Source organism: Macrobrachium nipponense, chromosome 2 (genome assembly GCF_015104395.2).
Source record: "Macrobrachium nipponense isolate FS-2020 chromosome 2, ASM1510439v2, whole genome shotgun sequence".
NCBI classification, from domain to species: domain Eukaryota; kingdom Metazoa; phylum Arthropoda; class Malacostraca; order Decapoda; family Palaemonidae; genus Macrobrachium; species Macrobrachium nipponense.
Window position 1 is genome coordinate 159,761,656 of NC_087201.1, and position 23,026 is coordinate 159,784,681.

Below are 23,026 nucleotides of genomic sequence, written 5' to 3' on the forward strand. Positions count from 1 at the left end.
AGTTTGCTGAACAAACTAGTTCATTGGACTGAAGTCAATGGTGGGTCACCATTCCTTTGTCCTCTTGGTAAAACATCCATTACTTTTTCTGTCATGTTTTTTTCTTTTGCACCTAACATCAGCATCCAGTTCCTTGAATCTTATGGAGTCCTTTGTGTAAATCTCAGAAGATTCAGGATGGGACAAAAGAAAGTCCTGCATGTAGAGAAGGCAGAGGATGACTGCAAACCCCATTGGGGAGAGAGGAGACATCCTTTTTCCTTGATCTCTTTCTTCATTTATTAGGGGACTTTACTGTAGCTTGCTTCCTCCCTTGAGCCATCAAGGGAATGCTCCTTGCTGGAGTCATCATGTTTGGTGTTTTAAGTAGCGAGTCTAGACAAAATTTCTAAATTTACTGTTGATACATTTTTTGGAACTTTGCAGTGATACTTTTTTTAAGATTTAAGAGGTTGCATCATGTATTAAGGTAACAGTAACATTGTTTATTTTTAGTATGTACGATCACTACGGAACTTTGACGCTGACCAGCCTCACATGCATTTAGTGTACTACACATCTCTCCTCCTTGGAGAACATGGTTGGACCAAGCAAGAATTGTTGCAAGCTACAGAGGGTAAATGAAGTATTTTTTCAGTAGTTTATAAAATTATTTTAAAAGTATTCAGTAATTTATGGATAATTTTTAAGAACAATGGATGATTTTTAAAGTGAACTTAGCTCATAGCTTTTTCATCTATCAAGGACAATTTCTTTGTATAGTTTATGTATTGTTTAATTTGCTTGTAGGGTAATTAATAAGAAATGGAGAGTACAGCTAAAGCTATTATGTCTCTGGAAATTTTAATGGTTATGATAAATCTCTTTTTATTTTTATGGTTTGCAGAACTAACTGTACCAAGCTTGGAATCTTTTATCCATCGATTCCTCTCTGGCCTTCACCTTGAAATGCTTATTCATGGAAACATGTCAAAGGAAGCTGCTTGTAATCTTGCTGCTGCTGTTCAAGATAATTTAACAAAAAGATCCCATACTCGATCACTGCTCCCATCTCAGCTTATAAGACAACGAGAATATCAACTTACGGATGGCAAGTATGCATGTTGTTATAGGTTTTTAGATATAAGTCATAAAATGTATTTAATTACTTATTTTTTAACAAGTTTTGAGGGCAAATAGCTTATTTTTTCTTATTTTCATATGAGCACATGATTTTTCTCTGAGAGAAGAAATTTTTTTGTGGAACAGCTTGTGTCGTATTATCTTTGTCCCTAATTCCAGGAAGTTATATATTATTTGAAGTATTACATACATGTGAATTATTATTCCAGAATATGGTAAAATCTGCTCACTGGATTTCATGCATAATGTACTTTTGCTGATAAAGATAGTTATAGTTTTCATTGGAAAAATTAATAATAAGCAGTTCTGCCACGTTATCCCGAGATAGTGCCAGTGGTCTTATGCAGCTACAGTTTCTAGCAGTGTCTAGGCTGTGGGTCCACCCCTTTCTTTTTCAGTGCCAATCTTTGTCATTTATAAAGTTCTTATTCCTGGTCTTCCCTTACTTTTTTTTTTCAAGCCAGTCAAGCGCCGTGTCTCATGGTTTTTTTTTTCTCAGGCCGGTCTAGCAGTGTCTTGCTTTCAGGTTTTTTCTATTCTTATATCCCAGTTGTTAATGATAACTCATGTGGCTTGTGACCATCCATACACATGACTCGAACTAATACTGTAGATATTAAAAACAGCAACATACAGTATAGCCTTAGGCTATGGTAAGGATTAATTTAGAGCTAAGGTAACACATAAAATATACCAAGACAGTTCATTATTACGGGTGAAACATATCACAAAGTCAAACACTTGCTGTAGGTAATAATACAAAGTATCTAAATATACTTTTAATTTTAACACTTTTGTATATTTACATGTTTATTTCTTGTTTGCTACTATATTCTTTATATTAATTTTTAATTTTTTATCATTTTACCAGTTTTTACGATCATGAGGCTCTCTAAATATATTTTTAATGTAGTTTACCAATTATGTTGTGGGACTATGAATAACAAGAATTGTTTTTGCAGAATCCAGTTATGTATACAAAGCTGAAAATCGTATTCATCGGAGCTCTGCAGTGGAGACTTACTTTCAGTGTGGTGTTCAGGGAACCCATCAGAATATGCTGCTAGAGCTTTTATGCCAAATAATTTTTGAACCTGCCTTTGATGAATTGAGAACAAAGGTAATGTTCATCTCTTTCATGTTGGATGTAGGATCTATATGAGAGAATTAAATGTATTTTATGATAAATATACTCTTATGCTTGGTGATTTACAGTATTGAATGCACGTCAGTAATAACTCAGAGGACATTGGTATTTTGCAATAGAAAGAATGGTTACTGTATGGTGATCGTACAAAAAAAGTGTAAAACTTTTAAAAGATATTTTTTACATAATTATGGTATGAAAATTACATACTGTAAGAAAATTGATATGAAAGAGCTGCTATTAGTTGTATAAAATATGTCCTAAGAAGTTTTATGGTAAGGTTGTATAGTAGGGGAATGTATTACAATTGGTAGTTGGGACGTGGAATTCATTACATAAAGGAAATTTGCCTTTTTCCCAATATATACGTATGTGAATATTGCAAGTACTGGACTTCTAGACTAGCCTAATTCTCACACATGTAAGAAACACTTTATATTTACAATATTTGGGTTATGGTGTATGTAAAGGGATTAGCCAGTACAAGGTTATGCTTGATTTACAGGAACAGCTAGGGTACATTGTGTGGTCTGGAGTTCGTAGAGCAAATGGAACTCAAGGTCTTCGTGTTATTGTTCAAGGCGATCGTCACCCTCAGTATCTAGATTCTAGAATAGAAGCCTTTCTTCATAAAATTGGGGTAAGTTTCTCATCCATACATGTACTTACTTTTTTTTCCAAGAGATGGCCAATGATGGGTAAACTGTTTCTCTAATCCAGCTCAGGCTTGTGTTCATAAGATTATACGCTTGTTTCTTAAAAGAAATGTGGAAGAACTTGAAGAAAATAAATAGGACACCAGCTTTTTTTGTAGTGAAGATGAAAAGGATCAGGAGGGCATCTTTCTTCTTTGATACTCTGATTCAGTTCTGTCAAGAAGGGACACAAATAAAGCTAGCTGTACAAGAAATTTAGTAAATTCTACTTTGGGATTAAAATATAGACACTCAAGAGGCCTGCTGCCACTTTAAAGTCATATTATTCAAAACAGTGCTTAACAGATTTTGATGGTCAACCATGAGCATTCCAAATCATTAAAATGTCAATACCTTCACCATTCATTTTATTATCCAATCGCATTCTTAGTAAGATAGAGTAGCTAATTATTCACTCCTACAACTCTTAAGTATCCTAATAAGAGTCACAGAGAATGTTTAACTTTATTTACCTATTTACCATTTACATATGTTACAAATGTTACTTGGAGACTAAAGCTACTACAGCAAATGGGGAAGTTTGGAGCAGTAAAGAGCCATGCAAGTCTTGCATGGTGTTTGTACCATTAACCTCAAAGGGCTTTTGTCCGTCTTCTAGTTCCTCCTTGGTATTATCAGCTATCAGACAAGGGTCGTTAAGCTTCTAAATATCAGCTGCTCTAATGGACTCATTCAGTTGTTGTAGCTATGGTTGAAGAGGTTCCAAGGTTGTGGCCAAGTAGGTGGCAACTTTTAATAGCCTTCTTATACAGTCCTTGTGTGGATGTTTGGATAACTTACATTGTTCTTTTTGTAAGACCATGTACGGTGTAGCTCTTATATATGTTACTACTTCAGTGAGGAAAGCCTTAGAAGTACCTTAAGAAATATCTTCCATTAACTCTTTGTTGATCTTCCTTTTCTGCATTTGCATCACTTTGTTATATATAGTGCCTCTTAATTTCAGACACCTGAAATGTTGTGACTTTGGTTGGACAGACCAATCATTTGGGTAATTTAAAGAAAATGTATCCTTACTCTTTAGATAGTTTTTATTTAGGTTATACTTTCCACTAACAAAGACCATTCCTGAATTAGGGAATCATGAGGTTTAATTACTTAATTATAGTTAGTATGCATTTACAATGTAAAAATGCATAAGGTACATAATAATCACTAGTATTGCAGAAATCTGTTTGAGTTTTTCTTATCTATAATTCTTATATACTTTAACAATTTACCACCCATATCAAAAATAAAACAAAAGTGTAATGTCATGCTGTAAAAGTCCTTTCTGTTGCATGTTGAGGGATAACAGATAATGTGAATTGTATGACATCTTTCAATGCCTGATGCTTCATTTACCAACTTAAAAATGTTCCATCACCATATTTTGTTTTATTCAGGCTTTCAGAAAAGAAATCAACTATATTTGCTGTCTGATTGATTTAATGCTGAAGCATGTAGAGGATCTCATTTTATAGTGAGATTAATCCACCGTAATAAATATTCTGGGTATAGTACTTCTGCCACCGTAGTGGTTCATTCAGCAAGTATTAAAGTTTCATTATATTTATTTTTAAAGGAGCGTTTAGAGAGTATGAGTGAAGAGGATTTCGTTCGCCACCGAGAAGCTCTAGCTAGTCGGCGTCTAGAGCGGCCCAAGAAGTTGTCACACCTCACAGCCACATGGTGGGCAGAAATTATAAATAATCAGTACAATTTTGACAGAGATGTGATTGAAGTTGGACATTTGAAAACCTTAAAGAAACAGGATGTTATTGATTTTTACAAGGTTAGTTTCAAAACAAATTTTAAGAACATATGATTATTAGGTAACTAATTTGGCTTTTAATTATGAAGTAATTATTATAAATTTATAAGTTGCAGAACTGAGTACCATGTAGCAGAATCAAAAGACAGGTTTGTTTTACAGTTATGGATTGCAAGTATTGCACCTCAGCGCAGAAAGCTAGCCGTCCACGTCCTATCTGTTGCAGCAGGTGGAGCAGGAGACCCTGAAGCACCTAGTTCAGAAACCACACAGCCTGATGATGGTCTATCCCTTCCACCACCACTTAAGGAGGTATGTATGGTGGAAGAACATCACATTGAAATTATATCTTGTCTTTGAATTAGTCACATATACCTGACTAGAATGCAGAGAACACAGGGCAGTGCTTATATTTAACCTGGTTTATGTTATTTTCGAGTTTGCAACAAAAAACAGTTGTCAAGTATTGTAAACCAATTCCAGACGGAAAATTGAGTCCCTTTTAACATTTTCAGTTTATTTGGTTAAAAGTTATATTAACTTGGTGGTCTGCTTATTGTATATTAGCAAGAGCAGTTTTGATTGATGTAATAAAGTAATAGTTTACTTAAACAACTTCCTTTTTATTTTTCAGTGTGAAACCATTGCAGACATTCCAGCCTTCAAACAAAGTCTGGCTCTCTATCCTCTCATGCAGCCATACATCACTATTGCCAAGACTTCTAAATCGAAATTGTAACATTTTCTGCTGCAAATTGTGAACTTTGATGTAAGTAACTGTAGGAATTATGTATTTACATATAAAGGTAGGTTATGTGTTTCATAAGGAGTTCCTGTAGCTGGGCTTTTGCAGATATGTATGCTGCATATCGGAGGAAAAAGGAAAGTCGAATGAAGACATTTTTATATGTTAATATTTACACTTGTTGCTTCTTTCCTTTATGGGGATAGAGTTTGGAGTGAAAATACAATTACAGCACTGTGATCACATAGGTTTATATGAAAAATATATGTATAGTTTGATACTATTAGGTTATTAATGTAAACATTATTTGCGATCATAGTGAGGTATAAGGAAATTTAGTTAAGTAATTGTATATCTGGAGTTTGTAAATTCTTACCATGCTAAAGCACATAGCTTAACTTATGTAAGACTTGTTTGGGGATGAGGTTATCCATGTTATCTTTTGCTAGCAAGTCTCAATAAAGAGCTGGGTTTAGTTTTCTTTGAAACAATTCCAAGAGAAAACAAGCCATCAAGTGGTCGAATCCATTTTTCTTTGTAGTACACTGAACTACAGGGTAATGTGAATTGAGGAGATTGTTTTGAGTTCATGAATGGTAGGAAGATTGTGTCTGCGACAGTGACCTTTAATGAGAGTAATATATAAGTTACAATTAAGGCAACATTGAATGTTGGAGCATTGTTTAAATCTCAAGTTGAGTGAAATTCTCATAGTTAATGCTTGCTTGTGTAATGTTTCTTGACTTGTAATAGTTTTGGCGCTGAGTAGCCTCCGTGGCCCTAGGATTGGGACATATTGCCCAAATTTCTTGAACTTTTATTAATTCATAAATTTATTGGTGACATGGGCGGTGGAAATAAGAAAGGCATGCAGTTTTCCTTTTTCAGATACAGATATCTTGTTCAGGGTGCCAGAATGAAACGGCAGGAAGTATCTCAACCTAGCCTTGTCTCGATCACTGATTTATACGTTACTCTTGTAAGTCAGGTTTTGCATTATTTTGAAATAATGTCTAGAGAAGGGCACCTTACTGAAAAATTTACAACATTAATGGTTATATCCGTTAACTGCTTCATTTAAATGGTGCAGAAGTAAAATATTGTATCTGTTGCTCATAAATGAGTTCCATTTTGGATCTGAGTTTATCATAATTTCTCAGTTTGATAGCGTTCCATTAAAGCTGTGGCATCTAACCTTTATTAACATGAGTTATATTTTACAAAGTTTTTCAGTATAGAACATGGCGATAACACAAAATTTTTCTATATTATGACCAAATTTTAAGTAGCATACATTCATGTAGTATGCATTCATATTTGTGAACTAAATTTCAAATATGACGTGAACTTATAATCATTATTGACAGCAAACCATTTAATGGTTTTTGTTGTAACTTTGAAGATCCTTTTTCTGTTTATGATCCTTTTTGCTTGTTCGTTTTTAAGCTTTGCCTGTGAAATTGTCGAAATTCTCAATGAGTAAAGTCTCCAAAACAGTATTATAAATAGGCTACTAGGAAATCCTGTACATAGTAATTGTTTTGCAGCTATGTAGCAAACAGCAATAGTCTTCAAAACTGAATAACAGAGTCCTTTAGAATGGGGTTAATGGTATTGACGTCTGGGACGTCTGGGGACGACCACTAAAATGTCTTAGCAGAAAGTGCCCATCAATCAGTATTCCACCACTAAATATTTAGGATGTTCAAATCTCAGGATAACATTCAAATTAGCATAATATGATATGTCGTTTAAAATAGATTGATACATTATATTGCATGATTTGAGAAAATGTTTTCAACCTAGTTTGCATGAGGCTGCCATCTACAATGTCACCTTCAATTTTGCTGACATTTTTCTTGTTGCCAAAGTAAGATACTAGAAATTTCATCATTTTGTCAAAAAATCAAACTAGTAGTCACATGCAATAATTATATGGCATTTACTCACTAATAGGCTTAGGGTATAGAGTACCAAATTACACACAGTCTAACCTAAATGCAGTTACATGTTTGGTTAGCTCAGACATTTTGGTCTGAACTACCAATGAGAGAGAGAGAGAGAGAGAGAGAGAGAGAGAGAGAGAGAGAGAGAGAGAGAGAGAGAGAGAGAGAGAGATACCATTAATGAGTTACCATTAATGAGTTACACATGCAGAGTAGATGAAAGTTAAATCCACAGTCCATGTAGCTACAGATTAGCCTAGCCTACTTTTATTAGTAGACACTCTTACTATATACCTGTACATACAGTAATGGAATTTAAAAACCGTTATATATTACAGGTATACTGTTACACTTGTGGGTTAAATGGTTCTGACAATAGTAAACATTTGTGTATATTCAGTTATAATGAAGTTTATTTACTCAAATAATGTAATGCCACAGTTTAAAGTTAAGTTTCACAATTAAAATGGTACATTCTCGATGTAGTAGTACAGCAATTTATTTTTATTTAGTTATTTTTATTTTGTTTCATTATATATATATGTATTTGATTTATTTTTACTAGTTAAGAGATGTGATAGGAAGCACAATTCCACACATACATTTGGTTGAAAAGTTAAGTGCTATGTACATTTATTCTAAATGATTATTCATTATTACATTGTCCTTGTTTTACTGATTTTTAGTTGCATATGCCTATCTTAGAATTTAAATTATTAATGCAATATTTTGGTGCTTGTAAATTGTGGTTTAGGCTAATGTTGTGATGCATAACATAGCCATAGAAAATCTGTACTCAAACTACAGGAGCAGTGAAGTATAAAAAGGGTCAAATATTCTCATTCACATGTAGTTTCAGGCTAATGTATTTTTTATTACTGTACAGTATTTTATAAACATTATTGCAGCATAGCATATGATTTATTTAATATTTGCTATGGGATGTGTCCTTAAATCATTAGCTGTTATTAGTCGTTAAAGCATAATACATATGCAATAGGGATTTTGGTCTAGTTTGGGACAAAAAAGAGAAATTCTGTAAATATCTCCATAGCTATGAAATTTGAAACTAATTTTTTGACTAAATTTGGTAGAATTAGTACATTGCTTTTCTACATTTAACAGGTAATCATTTCAGCAATAGGAGACATTTTTAATTATTTGTTAATAAAGTAGTTGGTGAAAAAGTAGTGGCTGGCAGCTCTTTGACAGAATTATTTTTTAACATGAGTGCCATACCATCTAGTTTGCTGAACAAATAGTTGCTGGAATAATGGAATTGTACTCTGTGAAGGATTTGTTTTCTGTACATGTCGTATTTCATATCTCTAAAAGGTGTGCTAATTTTGTAAACATAAAACGTGGACTTGCCTTTCATTATTAAAATTTTGTTAAGTTTCATTTCATCTTGTAGACTTTTCAATGGCCAGGATTATCATTGTGATATTAATATCACTGAATATTACTGTAAAGAGCATATCACTCTTGAATTTATAACACTAGTAAATGCCAGGTATGTTTATACATTGTAATAAGAATAATAGTTATCCATTGTAATAAAAATAATAGTTCACAAAGCCATAGAGGCCATGGGTTAGGAACTACTGAATTAAAATGCAGTGTATTAGAAAAGTTGTAAGAAAATCTTGTACTTGGCAAATTGTTGGATTGGTCTGAGACTCTTTAGTCTTCTCTGTATACTGTATGGTATCTACAGTACCATGCTCCAATAAGCATTCAAGCATAATTCTGCATGGTTTTGAAATTATTGCCTGTTATTAGACTTGTGTCAATGCGAAGGTGTTTTTCATGGTAGAAATAGCAATTTGACAGAAAGTTACATGTTGGCTTTATAAGTTGCATGTTGATTTTTTAAAATCGGTGCTTATTAGTATACCGAAATGTGAATATCTTGAATTTTATCTTTCCGAGCATAATTATTTATGTCAAGCAGTTAGCCTTTAGAATATTTCAATAGGCTAAAAGGATACTATGGGAAGATTATACAAAACAAATAGGCTTTGATTCACAAATGGTTTCAAGACACGAGACCTTTATTATCAAAAGAGCTTTCATATACTTAGAGTATTGTGTACGCATTGACAAAAGTTTTATAAGACAAAAATTTTGCTAATGTTTAAATATAACTGTTTAATATTCCTAATAACATTTGTTGTACATACATTACAGGTATATATTTTTCTGTCACAGAAACATTACAGTGCTCACTAAACAAAATTTTCATACAATCAACTTACCTGTCAGATATATACATAGCTAAGACTCTGTCGTCCCTATGTATATATCTGCCAGGTAAGTATGTATGAAACTTTATTGTAACATAACAATATCATATTTTAACTCTTCTAGAATGAATAATGGTGACTCATTATGAGCAAATTGCATCTTACTTCTCATGTTGTATTGAAACTGGGTAAACTCATGCCATTAACTAAAACAAAATAAAAGTAGCTATATTAGGAAAGTGATACTGTGCAGCTGTTGTTGGAAGTAGAGGAGAAAAATATGTTCAGTATTAATTTTATGAGGAAATGAAATTAAACTATGGTTACTTCTCATACTTTTAATTTTTCTCTGTAAAAAGGATGTGAATATATTTGATGCACAAGTAAATTAACAAAAAAATAGGCCATGTATAATATTTGCTCTTAGGTTGCCACAGTTCTGGGATTTAAAGTTGGTGAAGTAGTTTTGTTAAGTTTATGTTTAGTTAAAGATGGCAGACAAGTAATAATTTTACTCTTTTCATAACTCATATGGTTTGTTATAAGTCCTTGTAAAGGTCCCTTGAAGATTAGCATTACAGGACATTATCCTAAGTATTAATAGTTAATTGTCTTTTGTGGCAGGTATGTAGCGGTGTTTTGGTACTACTGTATAAGGTGTTGCCATTATTTTTAATGGAAAGTGTTGTTGCATAATGACCTTTAAACCTAGCATCTTGTTGTACTGGACTACCATGCAAAAGTGTTAATTGCACAGTACTTGAGTATGCAGGTCAGTGAACTATTGTACCTTCATGTTTCTGAGTATTGTCATTCATGGATAGCCTCTTGTCAGGAGTAAATTACAGTAGTACTCTTAATTATTGTTTGTCACCCATTATGGCAGTGGGTAGACTATGATTGTTAATGTGCAGCATCTGCACTTTTATGAAGCTTTATCTATCATTCGTTGACTATGGTTCTTTTATCTATCCCACATTGACATATCTTTTATCTATCCCAAATTGACATAAAATATATAGTACAGCTTCTTGGGGAATGAATAGATCACACCTCACTTATAGTCTAATTAGCAAGTAAAATTCCTGCCAAAGGTAAAGTGACCTTTGTTGAGTGAGTTTAAACAAATTAATATATGTGCTGTGTAAGACTAACTTTGCAACGAGTTTGCATTGGCTTTCACTTTTAAAACATTGCTACTAACACACCATTCAATTCAATACTATTGTTGCATAAAAATAGGTTGCCATTTTTATTTGTATATATATTTCATAGTATATATGCAAAAGACAAGACTTACAGAATATAAATTTATTTTGTTAACAGCATTCAAATATTTATTGTTAAAGGAAGAAGATTTTTCTGCTGCCTTGTTGATTAAAAATTCAGTGTCCTCAGCAATTATTATTATTGTTATTATTATTATTAGTTGTGGTTAGTTTTATTTCCCTTTTAAAGAAATTACCCTTAATAATGGTTACTTTGACAAGAAATGTTCCTTATCACCTGCAATGCTTTAGCCCAAAATAAAGTATGTATAGATAATTGTCTTATTGTTATTTTCACCCATGAAAATTTATGATGAAATCTTGAGTTCACCTTGGTAGTAACCTCTGTTGTATTTACACCAATAGGATTAAGTGGGGTGCAGGCAAATGCGAAACGAAACATTTGAAAAAACCTTTTAGTCTTGACCTGGCTGGTCTAAGATCGTAGCGTAACTTCAGCTATTCTGCGCAAACATGAAGTCCTAAGGAGGGAAGTATAGTATAACACTGCAATAAACAAGTCACAAACATATGTGAGGTGCACCTAGCAAATTGACTCGCGGTAGAGTACCCCTACTATATTCATGATGAAGTAGTGGTAATAGTTGTACTGTAGTGTGAATTTGTACCTGTAAGGACTCAACCATCACTTACAAGTGGTAAATGTGCATTCTGTTTATGTAACTATTTTATTGTATGTGTATCGAAAATAAATGAATGCCATTTCCCATCATTGCTTGAAGAGCCGATGTAACAGTGTACAGTATATGGTAAATGTAGATTGATGGTATTTCATTAGTTATTCTCTAAAGTAAGCACTCTGTGAGAGAGAAGCCATTTGCAATTGAAGGAATAGGAATACAGAGTTTAGGCCAAAGGCCAAGCACTGGGACCTATGAAGTCATACAGTGTTGGAAAAGAAATTGAGAGTAAGTAGGTTTGAAAGGTGTAACAGGACACCTTCGCAGTTGCACTATGAAATAATTGTTAGAAGAAGCAGGATAGCAAGATGGAAGAAAGATAATATGAATAGAGGTACAGTAAAAAGATTGAAAAAGGGTTGCAGCTAGGGGCCGAAGGGACTGCAGAGAACCTTTGGTAATGCTTACAGTTAACCATGTAAGGTGCATTAACGGAGTTACCCTTTTATGGGGAGCAAGTAGAATGTATTGTAAACCTATCACCAACACAACAACTTCGATGATTAAATGTCGGTGCAGATTCATAGTACTAATGGAACTGTTCAACATGAATGACTTCCTCTTATTGAACCTTCGCATTTAAGCATATTGCATGCTCCAAAACCACACGAACCAGTTCCACCAACAAAACATTTGACTTCTTAGGTGGCAGTGTTCTTTAAGACAGTTACTTGTATGTGTGTAATAATTTTATTTTAGTATTCTAGTACACTATATCCTGTTATGATAGGCCGTTGACGGTAAGATGATGGTAGGAAGTTTTCAAACCTTATGAGAGAGAAAGAGAGAATTCCCCCACATTTGTGTTTTGTACACCACCTCGAGATGTTAAATCGATGAAATGAGAACTGTTGGCAGCAATTCGAAACAAGACGGCAGCTTAGATGACCTTGTGAAAAAATGCCAATATAACTATGCATAATTTTCTCCTTTTTTTTCCAGTATACGCGCAATGCTTACTGTCTTATATGGTGTGGAGAATTATGATTGTAATAGGAAGGGGACTGTAATGAAAAAAAACCCAACATGTAGGTACTTAACATAAATATTTATTAAAACAGTAAACAATGTCGTACTGGTTATTATAATAGTCTGATAATACCACATTCTAGAAATTGTGTTTCCAATGCACCGATACAAAGAATTTTGTCAAGTTTGTAAAAAAAAAAAAAAAAAAAAAAGTTTTCCAATGCTTTATTGGAAAACGTTAGTTACTTTTTTTCTTTACAAACTTAAACCTTTTATCGATAACTGTATAAATAATTTACCTGCAACATCCAATGCAGATTCAGTTAAATTTCATGTGTTATTTTCAAATTCTTATCACCAACCAAACGAAACTACTAAGCATAAATATGACAAGACTTATTCGTATTTGCGGATTTAGCAGAACCTTCAAACCAAGGTATATACCTTGCTTCAAACTGACGTTTAGGTTCGTTTAGGTTCGTGTTGCGTTCTCATGTTCTGAGTTTTTAAGGTTTTTGCCTCTGACTGTTAATCAAGTTGCAACGATCACTTTTAAGTTCACGTTGTGAAAAATGGTTCCCCTGGAAGAGTCTACAAGTGTGTTTCTATTATTAACTGCCGTAAGATACTATCGGTTGCTGGGAATGCGATGCTATGCCGTTAATTTTCATCGTGCAAAATGTACTTTATTAACTGGCTATTTAAAAAGAGTAAGCATGTGTCTACTTATATACAAAAGCATACAATTCAAATTTCACATCGCGGGTCGACTCATTCAGTCATTCGCTCAGTTCAAGTTCGTCCCTGTCTCTGCCTTACATTATTCGAACGTGAAATGAAACTATTTTTAGGTAAAGAAACTAAGAAACGCAGTTGTGTGGTAGTTAGGTAATCCTTGTCTGTAGCTTGTCACTACCAATGTACTACACTGTGCTCATTAGTCTTCATATGGCAATGTCAGTAGTGAAAGTTTGAGAGCGGATACGCCATCCAAAATACTTGTTTTTTTCCATCTGTCCATCCGCCTGTGGTGTTTCCGCATGGTAACACTGCGTCCCAGGCTTTAAATAGTTACGCTATGTGTAAGTTTTAGGTAAATAAAAGGATATCTGGGTGTACGTTTGCAACTGAAAAGTGTTTTAATAAATTACTGTAAGGTAATTACACCGTTAATATTCGAAACAAGATATTATTATTAGTGTTGAATGAAAGCTGAATGTAACTATTTAAAGCCCGGGACGCAGTGTTACCATACGCATACACCACAGCCGGATGGACAGATGGAAAAAAACAGTTATAGGCATTGGGGCGTCCAATGTATTTCGCCGTGTTTAGTACTGGCCCCTGGGGGTTAATTACAGTCGTCCGAATAAATATTACTTAAAATTCTTGTTCAGAAGGTAAAACTGCACTGAAAAACCGCAACTGCCATAGTCTAGGCCGCCGCGGATAAGTACCCTAGATCTACCGCTAAGGGGGCCCCATACACATGAATGATTGTCCGAACGACTGTGTATCGTTCGCAAAAACACTGTGTATGGGCTTGTCTGAATGGAAAAGTGGGCGGAGCTTCGTGTCTGAACGATCTCAGCGGGAATCTGTCACGACTCTCTGTATGGATCCTGGTCACGACCAGGTTGCTGGCTAGCGACTTATATGTCTGTCAAACACAGGTCGTTCAATGCGAGGTACATATACTACATGCCTTGGTTCAATGTATGGGTTTGCGCGTCTCTTCTAGAGATGACGCCATGTCTTCTCGAGACAAAATCCTTGTTCAGCCTGAAATCGGTGCGGAGAACGTTCTTACTGTATGAATAGTGTGTGTGTGGGTCGATAACGACAATCGTTCAGGGTATGGGGTCCTCAACTCTTGAGACCTGCCATGACGAACAATCACTTCCGGCAGTGGCGATTCTACCCCTCATGGGGGGGGGGGGTGTGTCCCAAAGTTAATTGTTTGGTGGGCATCATAGGAAAGGTGACTGTAAAAATAATTACAGTTTTGGAAACATTTTGAAACTCATGGAGGAATGAATTTGACTAAAGGTTCATATATAATTTTGTTTGATTCCTAAGCAAAACAACTGTAAAGCATCCATCTGATATTTTACCTGACTTGTATGATATGAAAATTTAACATTCAAAAATATATAGAGTTTCAAACAATACGCAAACATTGAAGAATGGATAGTATGTATAAGTATAATACACATTTAAACCAAATAAAGAAAGGTAGTAACTATATGAAATGAACAGATATACATGGGGCATGTCATGACAATTCTGAAAAGGTTCAGTTTGACATTCAAAACTATGTACGATCCCAACCAATATGCAAATTATTTAAGTATTAAGTTTAAGTAATACACATTTGCACAACTTAAAGAAAGGTATTAGCTAATGAAATGACCATTCTGAAAATGCTGGTTTGACATTCAAAACTACTATATATAATCCCAAACAATATGCAATTATTAAAGAATGGCAAGTTTGTATGATGGACATTTGAACTAAGTAAGGAAAGGTATTAATTAATGAAATGAACAGACAGATATGAGGCTTATCATGAAAATTCTCAAAATGTTGTTTCGACATTCAAAACTATATACAATTCATAACAATATGCTATTATTAAAGAATGGTAAGTTTTTATAATACACATTTGAACACAAAACAGGTATGGACCATGTCGGGACAATTCTCAAAATGTTTAGTGGAGTTTGATTCTACGATTATCATGTCGGCTGCCAAACTCATTTACAAAACTATCTATAAGCAATACTCTCAGCCCGTTTACTTTCAATTGATAATAATGCTGTGTTACTTAGTCTCTCACTAGTCATTGAATTTCTAAGAAATTTTTTTACTATTTTCATTTTGGAAAATTCTTTCACAAGAAGCACTAGTAACAGGAAGTGTAACAGCTATCAATAGTAACCTGTATAAGCAATCAAAGGCAGATTTATGAGGTTAGCAATATAACCAAATCATGTTGTGTGACTAGTTAGTGGCTATTGTTATATTCAATATTAATTAATTTTTAAAATAATATTTCAGTAAAAAAGTTGGGGGGTGGGAGGCAAACCAGGGGCAAAGCCAAAATCTGGGAGGACAGCTGCCCCCCCCCCCCCCCCCCGAATTGCCACTGACTCCCGGGGCAAAGCCAGTCCGCGCATACTATCAAGTTTGTCACATCGGAATAGATCCATGGGGGTTGATTCCAGAGTCCAGACAGACGCAACATGATAATTGACCAAAACCACAACAGAAATTTATAGCCGGAACATTCATGCTTCTGCTGGAAATTTTAAGGGAAACCCTGAACCGTGATCCCAGAAAAATTGCTCGAAGACCTCGATTTTTTTATTTCCTTCTAAGTTGCTGTAGCTACCTATGGCTAGGGTTCCATTGAACAACAAAGATTTAAAAGCATAAAAGCCATACAACAAAACTTCTTAAAGGTATACTCAAGGTAAATTCAAGGAAAATAACCTATTCAACGGAAATTATTAAAAGAAGTCACGTGAAAAGTTTTTTTTTTAAAAAAGATTCCATGGAAGTTATTGATTAAAAATCTGAAATTGACAAGATGAAGTCGGTCTCATCATCAAAGAAAAAGAAAATGTCGTTTCGCACAAGTTAAGTGATTGTTTTTTTTTTTTTTTTTTTTTTTTATCATGAAAACCACGATTTTTATCATTAAACCGGTCTTACAGGCCTTTCGACAATACTTAACGAAAGATGGACAGGGGAAAAGAAAGAAAAAAATATTTAAGTGTACATACTCTAAGCAAAGGAACTCGTCCTCAAGACTGCGGAAGGCTATAGCACAGCCCATGGCACGATTATGTGGCTACTACTAATTGGTCACTCACTACATAAAGTAGTTCCTCGTTAGACGGGTGGTTTCCTCGCTCGGCTACTAATTCGATAGTCCGAAGTTCGATTCTCGGCTCGGCCAACGCGGAATCAGAGGAATTTATTTCTGGTGATAGAAATTCATTTCTCGATATAATGTGGTTCGGATCCCACAATATTAGCTGTAGGGTCCCGTTGTGGTTCCTAGCCACGTCAAAATACCTAATCCTTCGGGCCAGCCCTAGGAGAGCTGTTTATCAGCTCAGTGGTCTGGCAAAACTAAGATACACTTACTTACTAAAGAAAGTAAGCATGGAGATGGAAGTAAAATTAACATGGGCTGTTTATTTAAAAAAAAATGTTTATGTTACGTCTGATACACCTCGTCCCGTCAATACAAAACGTTTCTGATTTGTTTCTTAAAAGAAGTTTGAAATTAAGTGGATATAATGACTGTGTGCTGGATTTTCTTGTATACATGACCAAAAATTATTTACCATCAAAACTGTTTAGGTCTGTATATTATGCAGAAACTCATTTAGATTAATATTGGAAATCCGCCGCACTCCTATAAATGCAGTTTTTTTAAAAACCAGGTATATGTACTAAAATAATTTGATAATAAAAAAAAAACACTATAAAGGCTCTGATCGGATTATTTTGGTTTTGGTAGGTGTATAGACTGCGGATTCCTAAAACAATTTGGAAGAGAAGCTCTAAGCTAAAGCTTGATAGGTTAACAGTTGGATTCTGATGATTTTTTTAATAAATATTTCTATATTAATATTTACTTTCTATATAGGATGCTGCAAACTTCTGTCAGACTAACAATTCCCAAACTTCTTAGCTAAAAATTATTGTAAAAATTTAATGAGAACAGGCTTTGGAAGGGATGTACTAGACCAAGGTTCAATACAGGAATGACAGCTATCGTGAAATAATTTCTGTCAATTCGTACAGTACCATTTCACCACCTTTATTCTTGTGTCAAGTTTCCTACAAGGAAGGGTGCAGATTATCAGCATTTGGCAACTAAAGTAAAATAAACGGAGGCGTGGGAGGTAAACAGATTTCCGAAAGTGTTGTCAGAAAAAAAACTGACAGAGAACAGCATAGCGCTTGGTGTATATAAACTGAATCATTCACATAATTTTGTCACATGATTAATTACGTAGAGAGTGTGACGCCAGAGAAAACACAAACGCTTCATTTACAAGACAAGGGGGCGTTGCAAAATCGGAATTTGGGGAAAGGTGTTTAGAAACTACAGCGAAACGAAAGGTCAGCCTAAACGAGTTCTGGTTCAGGGGGAGCAGTCACGGTCATGCGACCTGAATTAGTCGCAACACTACACAATTGCCATTCATATCAGTCATTATTCTTTTAATACAGAACGAAATTATAGGATTCGGATGTGAGCTGGGGTACTTTTTTCTCAGGAAAAATGGAATGTATAATTAGGTTTCTATTTATCGCCCATACTGCATAGCTGAACTTTTGAGTTTTGTGCTTCGTTGTGTTTTCGGATAGACCGACGCTCACCAGGAAGCGAGAAAATGCGAGATAAAGCGAGGAAATGCGAAACGAAGAGAGAGTGTGACGGCGGGGATGACTTTAAGGTATAAAACCTCCAGATCTGAGATTGGGAGACATCATTTGGAGTCCTCGCACAATCTAGTCAAGGCATACTCCCAGTTATGGCACGATTTTCGATAACTGTAAGTATGTAACGTGATAAGCCACAACGAGGGATAGGTAATTAGGATTTATTCTCGCTCTCTTTCAAATTAATTAAGCACCGATAAAAATTTGTAGGCTATATATTTGATCCTTAGTCATCTAGTGCCAGAAATGAAGTATTAACGCCATTTTTATGGCTCTGTATTTTGCTAGGCAACTTCGTATCTTAGATTACGAAAACATGTGAAAAAAAAGCCGAAATGTATGAAAAGTCTGGAATCCTCAGTGAATTTAATGAAGGCATTAAATCCTCTACTTATGAATACGGGAAAAAGTTTGTGACTGAAAGCAGATAGTAATAACGTACTGGATGAGATACCTAATGACTTGATTATTGAAAGATAGGTGCAGCTCTTGGGGTGTAGTATAGTCAGTTTTATTCAATTTAGTGTGATTCAATTAAACAGCTATAAAAATGGGTTATTGGTGTTGAGCTAGAAAAAATGGGCTTGATATTGTCCCGGTTATTTTTACAGCCAGTATAGGGGGTAAACGCTATAGCAAGAATTATTGACTGTTCTCATAATGTCCTTCTCTTCGCGATATTTAATTCCTTACATTAAGTAGGAAAGTGTATAGAAAAGCATAAACATATTCATAACGCAGGTGACTAGTCTTTTTTTTATCTGTAGGTGTGGGTCGCCTTGCTGGTGTTGGCAATGATGACGTCGGTCTGGTCTGCGCCAGTTGATGACTTAGACGCATCTGCTACAGGTGAGTCTTCAGGTATCTTAGTTTGATTGTTTTATCTCAGTGAATTATTATTTTAAATGTCTTATTTATTTCTTGCGTCTATGTTTCTTTTGACTGCACTTTTGGCTGTCAGATCCATTGGCAATTTGCATGTTTTTTTTTTTTTTTTGTGTGAAACAGGGCTGCAATTAAGTAATAATAATAATAATAATAATAATAATTAATAATAATAATCATAATAATGAATGAATAACTAATAATAATAAAATAATAATAATAATAATAATAAAAATAATAATAATAATATAATAACATAATAATAATAACTAATAATAATAATAATAATAAGAATAATAATAATAATAATAATAATAATAATAATATTAATAATCCTTATAAAATGATAGGTTATTAGTAATTACAAATAAGCCATTTATAATAATAAAAAGAATTTTTATTCCTATAGGTATTGATCGTGCTAATCTGATTTAATTTTCAAAGTTATCAGTAAAGAGAAATTCAAGGCTTTCAAAATCTACATTGATGTCAGTCACAGACATGATGTTAGTGGTCCCTTAACGAGTCCTTCTGGGATAATTGAATAAGCAGGCGTTTATTTCGATGTAATAGCGCCTCAGTGGCGTGATCGGTAAGGTCTTGGCCTGCCACCTCGGTGGCCGCGAGTTCGGTTCTCGGGCATTCCACTGAGGGGTCAGAGATGTACATTTCTGGTGATAGAAGTTCACTCTCGACGTGATTCGGAAGTCACGTAGAGCCGTTGGTCCCGTTGCTGAATAACCACTGGTTCCATGCAACATAAAAAACACCACACAGACAAAATTTGGTCTTAATCCTACGCATGACTTTGCAGGCTACGACAAACACGGCAGAGTGCAGATCAAGGTCTACCGTGGGCCCTCCAAGGGTTACGGGTACCACAAATTCGCCCCCTGGGGTTACTGGGTCAAGCAGCCGGAGGACGATCATGCGAAGAAGCATCACTACCACGATGATGACCACCACTGAAGGTGAAGCCGGAGCCTCAAGTCCTTGAATTCCAGTTCCTAATTGAGGGCAACTTGACGAAGCCAAGAATTTCAGTACTAGTCTCACAAGATGATGGTAGTGTATGTATACGGAGTTACTTGTATGTATGAGGAGTTCATTTTGTATACTTTTTTGTGGGAGTTCATTTTGTATATTTTTTTTTTTTACGAAGTCCATTATGAATAATAGTTTGTGTTTTGTCATCGGATATTTTTGTTGATTTTTTGTTTGGTTTCTTATATAACAAAGTGTTTTTTTTTCTTGATTATTCTTTGAAAGCTCCTTTTCATACATTATAGAGGTTATTTTTGGAGTTCCTGAATGTGTTAAGGATATATACCTAAAACAGTGTATATATTATGCGTGTAATTACTGTGTTTTGAAGTGTATGGTGAAAAAGTATTATTGGTTTAAAATACTATTCATGAAGAGAGATGGCAAAATAAAGATGCTCTTCTTCTCAAGATTAACGACAACAACAACAACAACAACAACAACAATAATAATAATAATAATAATAATAATAATAATAATAATAATAATAATAATAATAATAATGATAGTGAAGATTATGATATAATAATGTTAACTGCGATACCGAAAAATGATGGTAATGTGGCAACAGTCATTCATTAAGATAAAATTACAAATGAAATCACAAACGCTATCTAATGGCATCTGATGGCATAATGAAATTGAAACATGCTCTCCGATACATTTCGCTCTCGAAAATTGTTTGATTTATGGACTTTTGCTGTTTTAATCTAAAAAATAGAATTCATACCTTAATTAAAACACCAATCACAACAAAATAAAGTATCTTTCGATTTTATTTTAATGGTCTGTATTTTAGTTTATTTGCCCATTTCAAATGTATATATATATATATATATATATATATATATATATATTATATATATATATATATATATATGTAAAGGTATAAGCCACGAAGGAAAGATAAACAACGGAGTAGCTGCAAGATCTTTCGAATCGACGTCTTTTACTTAGCAGACTGACTGACATAAGTGAGAAACTGAGAGGACAAGGAAGTGTCGTATAAGTGACAGATAGGGATTATAAGGAGATTATTGCCTAAAATTCCTTCGTGGCTTTTACCTTTATTTATGCATTTATCGCGTTCCAAACTTTCGTGATTCAGTTACACACACACATTTTTTATTTTATATATTTATATTTAGGAACGTGACAGCCCACTACCCACCTGTAAAGGTGCAATTAGCCACAGTGAATGGGTGGTGTGGCTGAGTGGTACAGCACTGGGCTACTCATTTTGGTAGGTCTGTGAATAACTTATGGTTTATTGTACATTAGCCATATTACTTACGTCTGCTGGAGTTTAAAAAAAAAAGAAGTCTGGTTCAGGTAAATTCATCCATTAAGATAATGCATGTGTATGTATGTACGAATGAATTCATCGTGATATCCACCCTCAAAAACGAAATGAAGAAATGGCACTAGACTTAGGACATTTGGACGCGATATTTCATGTTTCTTTCGGTATCGTGCACCCATAAACCATATGCTGTGGGATGTTCAAAGAGATTCACGAATCCAGAAGGAAAATCGAGGTAAATAGTATTTAAAAAGTGGAATCGCTTGCCCAGTGCAAGTCGTTTCTTATTGAATTATTTCCTTCGTGGCTTCCCGTTTTGGGGTAAGAGCAGTCATTGCGTCACTCGCGATACACTTTAAGCAGTGCTGAAGGGTGTTCGCAGATCACGTTCGGGCTCTAGCAGCACCACTGGTTTTTTTTAGGCCTATTTTGTATCCATTCCCGTTTCCTGTATTCCATCTTGCTGTCCAACCTCTCAGATATATGGGTTTTCAATCAGTAGTCACATATAGTTTTTCAACCAGTCATTTATGGTTTTTCAACCATTCATATATGGTTTTTCAACCATTTTTATATGGATTTCGACCAGTCATTTATGGCTTTCCAACCAGTCATATATGAATTTCAATCAGTCACATATGGGTTTTTAACCAGTCATTTGTGGTTTTTCAACCAGTTACATATGGTTTTTCAATCAGGTATATGTGGTTTTTCTACCAGTCCTATATGGATTTCAGCCATTCAAATATGGTTGTCAACCAGTCATTTATGGTTTTTCAACCATTCATATATAGATTTCAACCAATCACATATGGTTTTTTTAATCAGCCATATGAGATTTTTCAACCAGACATATATGAATTTCAACCAGTCACGTGCGGTTTTTCAACCAATCATATGGGTGATCGTCCATTCATATGCCTACAGTTTTTCAACTAGTCATGTATGGTTTTTTAACCAGTCATATATGAATTTCAACCAGTCACATATGGTTTTCCAACCATTCATATATGGGTTTTCAACTAGTCATATGTGGTTTTTCAGTTAGCTATATGTGGTTTTTCAACCATTCATATATGGATTTCAGTCACATATGGTTTTTCAATCAGCTATATGTGGTTTTTCAACCAGTCATATATGAATTTCAACCATTCACATAAGGTTTCAACCATTTCAACTAGTCATGTATGGTTTTTCAACTAGTCGCATATAGTTTTTCAACCATTTATATATAGTTTTTCAACCATTCACATATGGTTTTTCAACCAGTGACATGTGGTTTTTCGACCAGTCTATATGAATTTCAACCAGTCACATGGGTTTTTAACCAGTCGTTTATGGTTTTTCAACCATTCACATATATAGTTTTTCAACCAGTTACATATGGTTTTTCAATCAGCTATATGTGGTTTTTCAACCAGTCATTTATGAGTTCTCAACCATTCATATATAGGTTTTCAACCAGTCATTTATGGTTTTTTAACCATTCACATATGGTTTTTCAACCATTCATATATGGATTTCAACCAGTCACATATGGTTTTTCAACCAGTTATATGTAATTTTTCAATTAGCCATATGTAGGTTTTCAACCAGTCATATATGAATTTCATCCATTCACATATGGGTTTTCAACCATTCATATATAGGTCTTCAACCAGTCATTTATGGTTTTTCAACCATTCATATATGGGTTTTCAACCAGTCATTTATGG

General features: G+C 34.4%; 1 protein-coding gene across 1 annotated transcript in view; it reads left to right on the top strand.

The window, feature by feature from the left end:
- The window catches only part of LOC135221083 (insulin-degrading enzyme-like), a 61,399-nt gene extending 50,178 nt beyond the window's left edge, over positions 1-11,221 (top strand). The window contains 7 exon segments of the mRNA XM_064258872.1: positions 496-616; positions 887-1,090; positions 2,085-2,242; positions 2,775-2,909; positions 4,550-4,759; positions 4,901-5,050; positions 5,373-11,221. Of these exon segments, the coding sequence (XP_064114942.1) occupies positions 496-616; positions 887-1,090; positions 2,085-2,242; positions 2,775-2,909; positions 4,550-4,759; positions 4,901-5,050; positions 5,373-5,477 (1,083 nt within the window). The 3' untranslated portion in view covers positions 5,478-11,221.
- Positions 11,222-23,026: the final 11,805 nt, after the last annotated feature.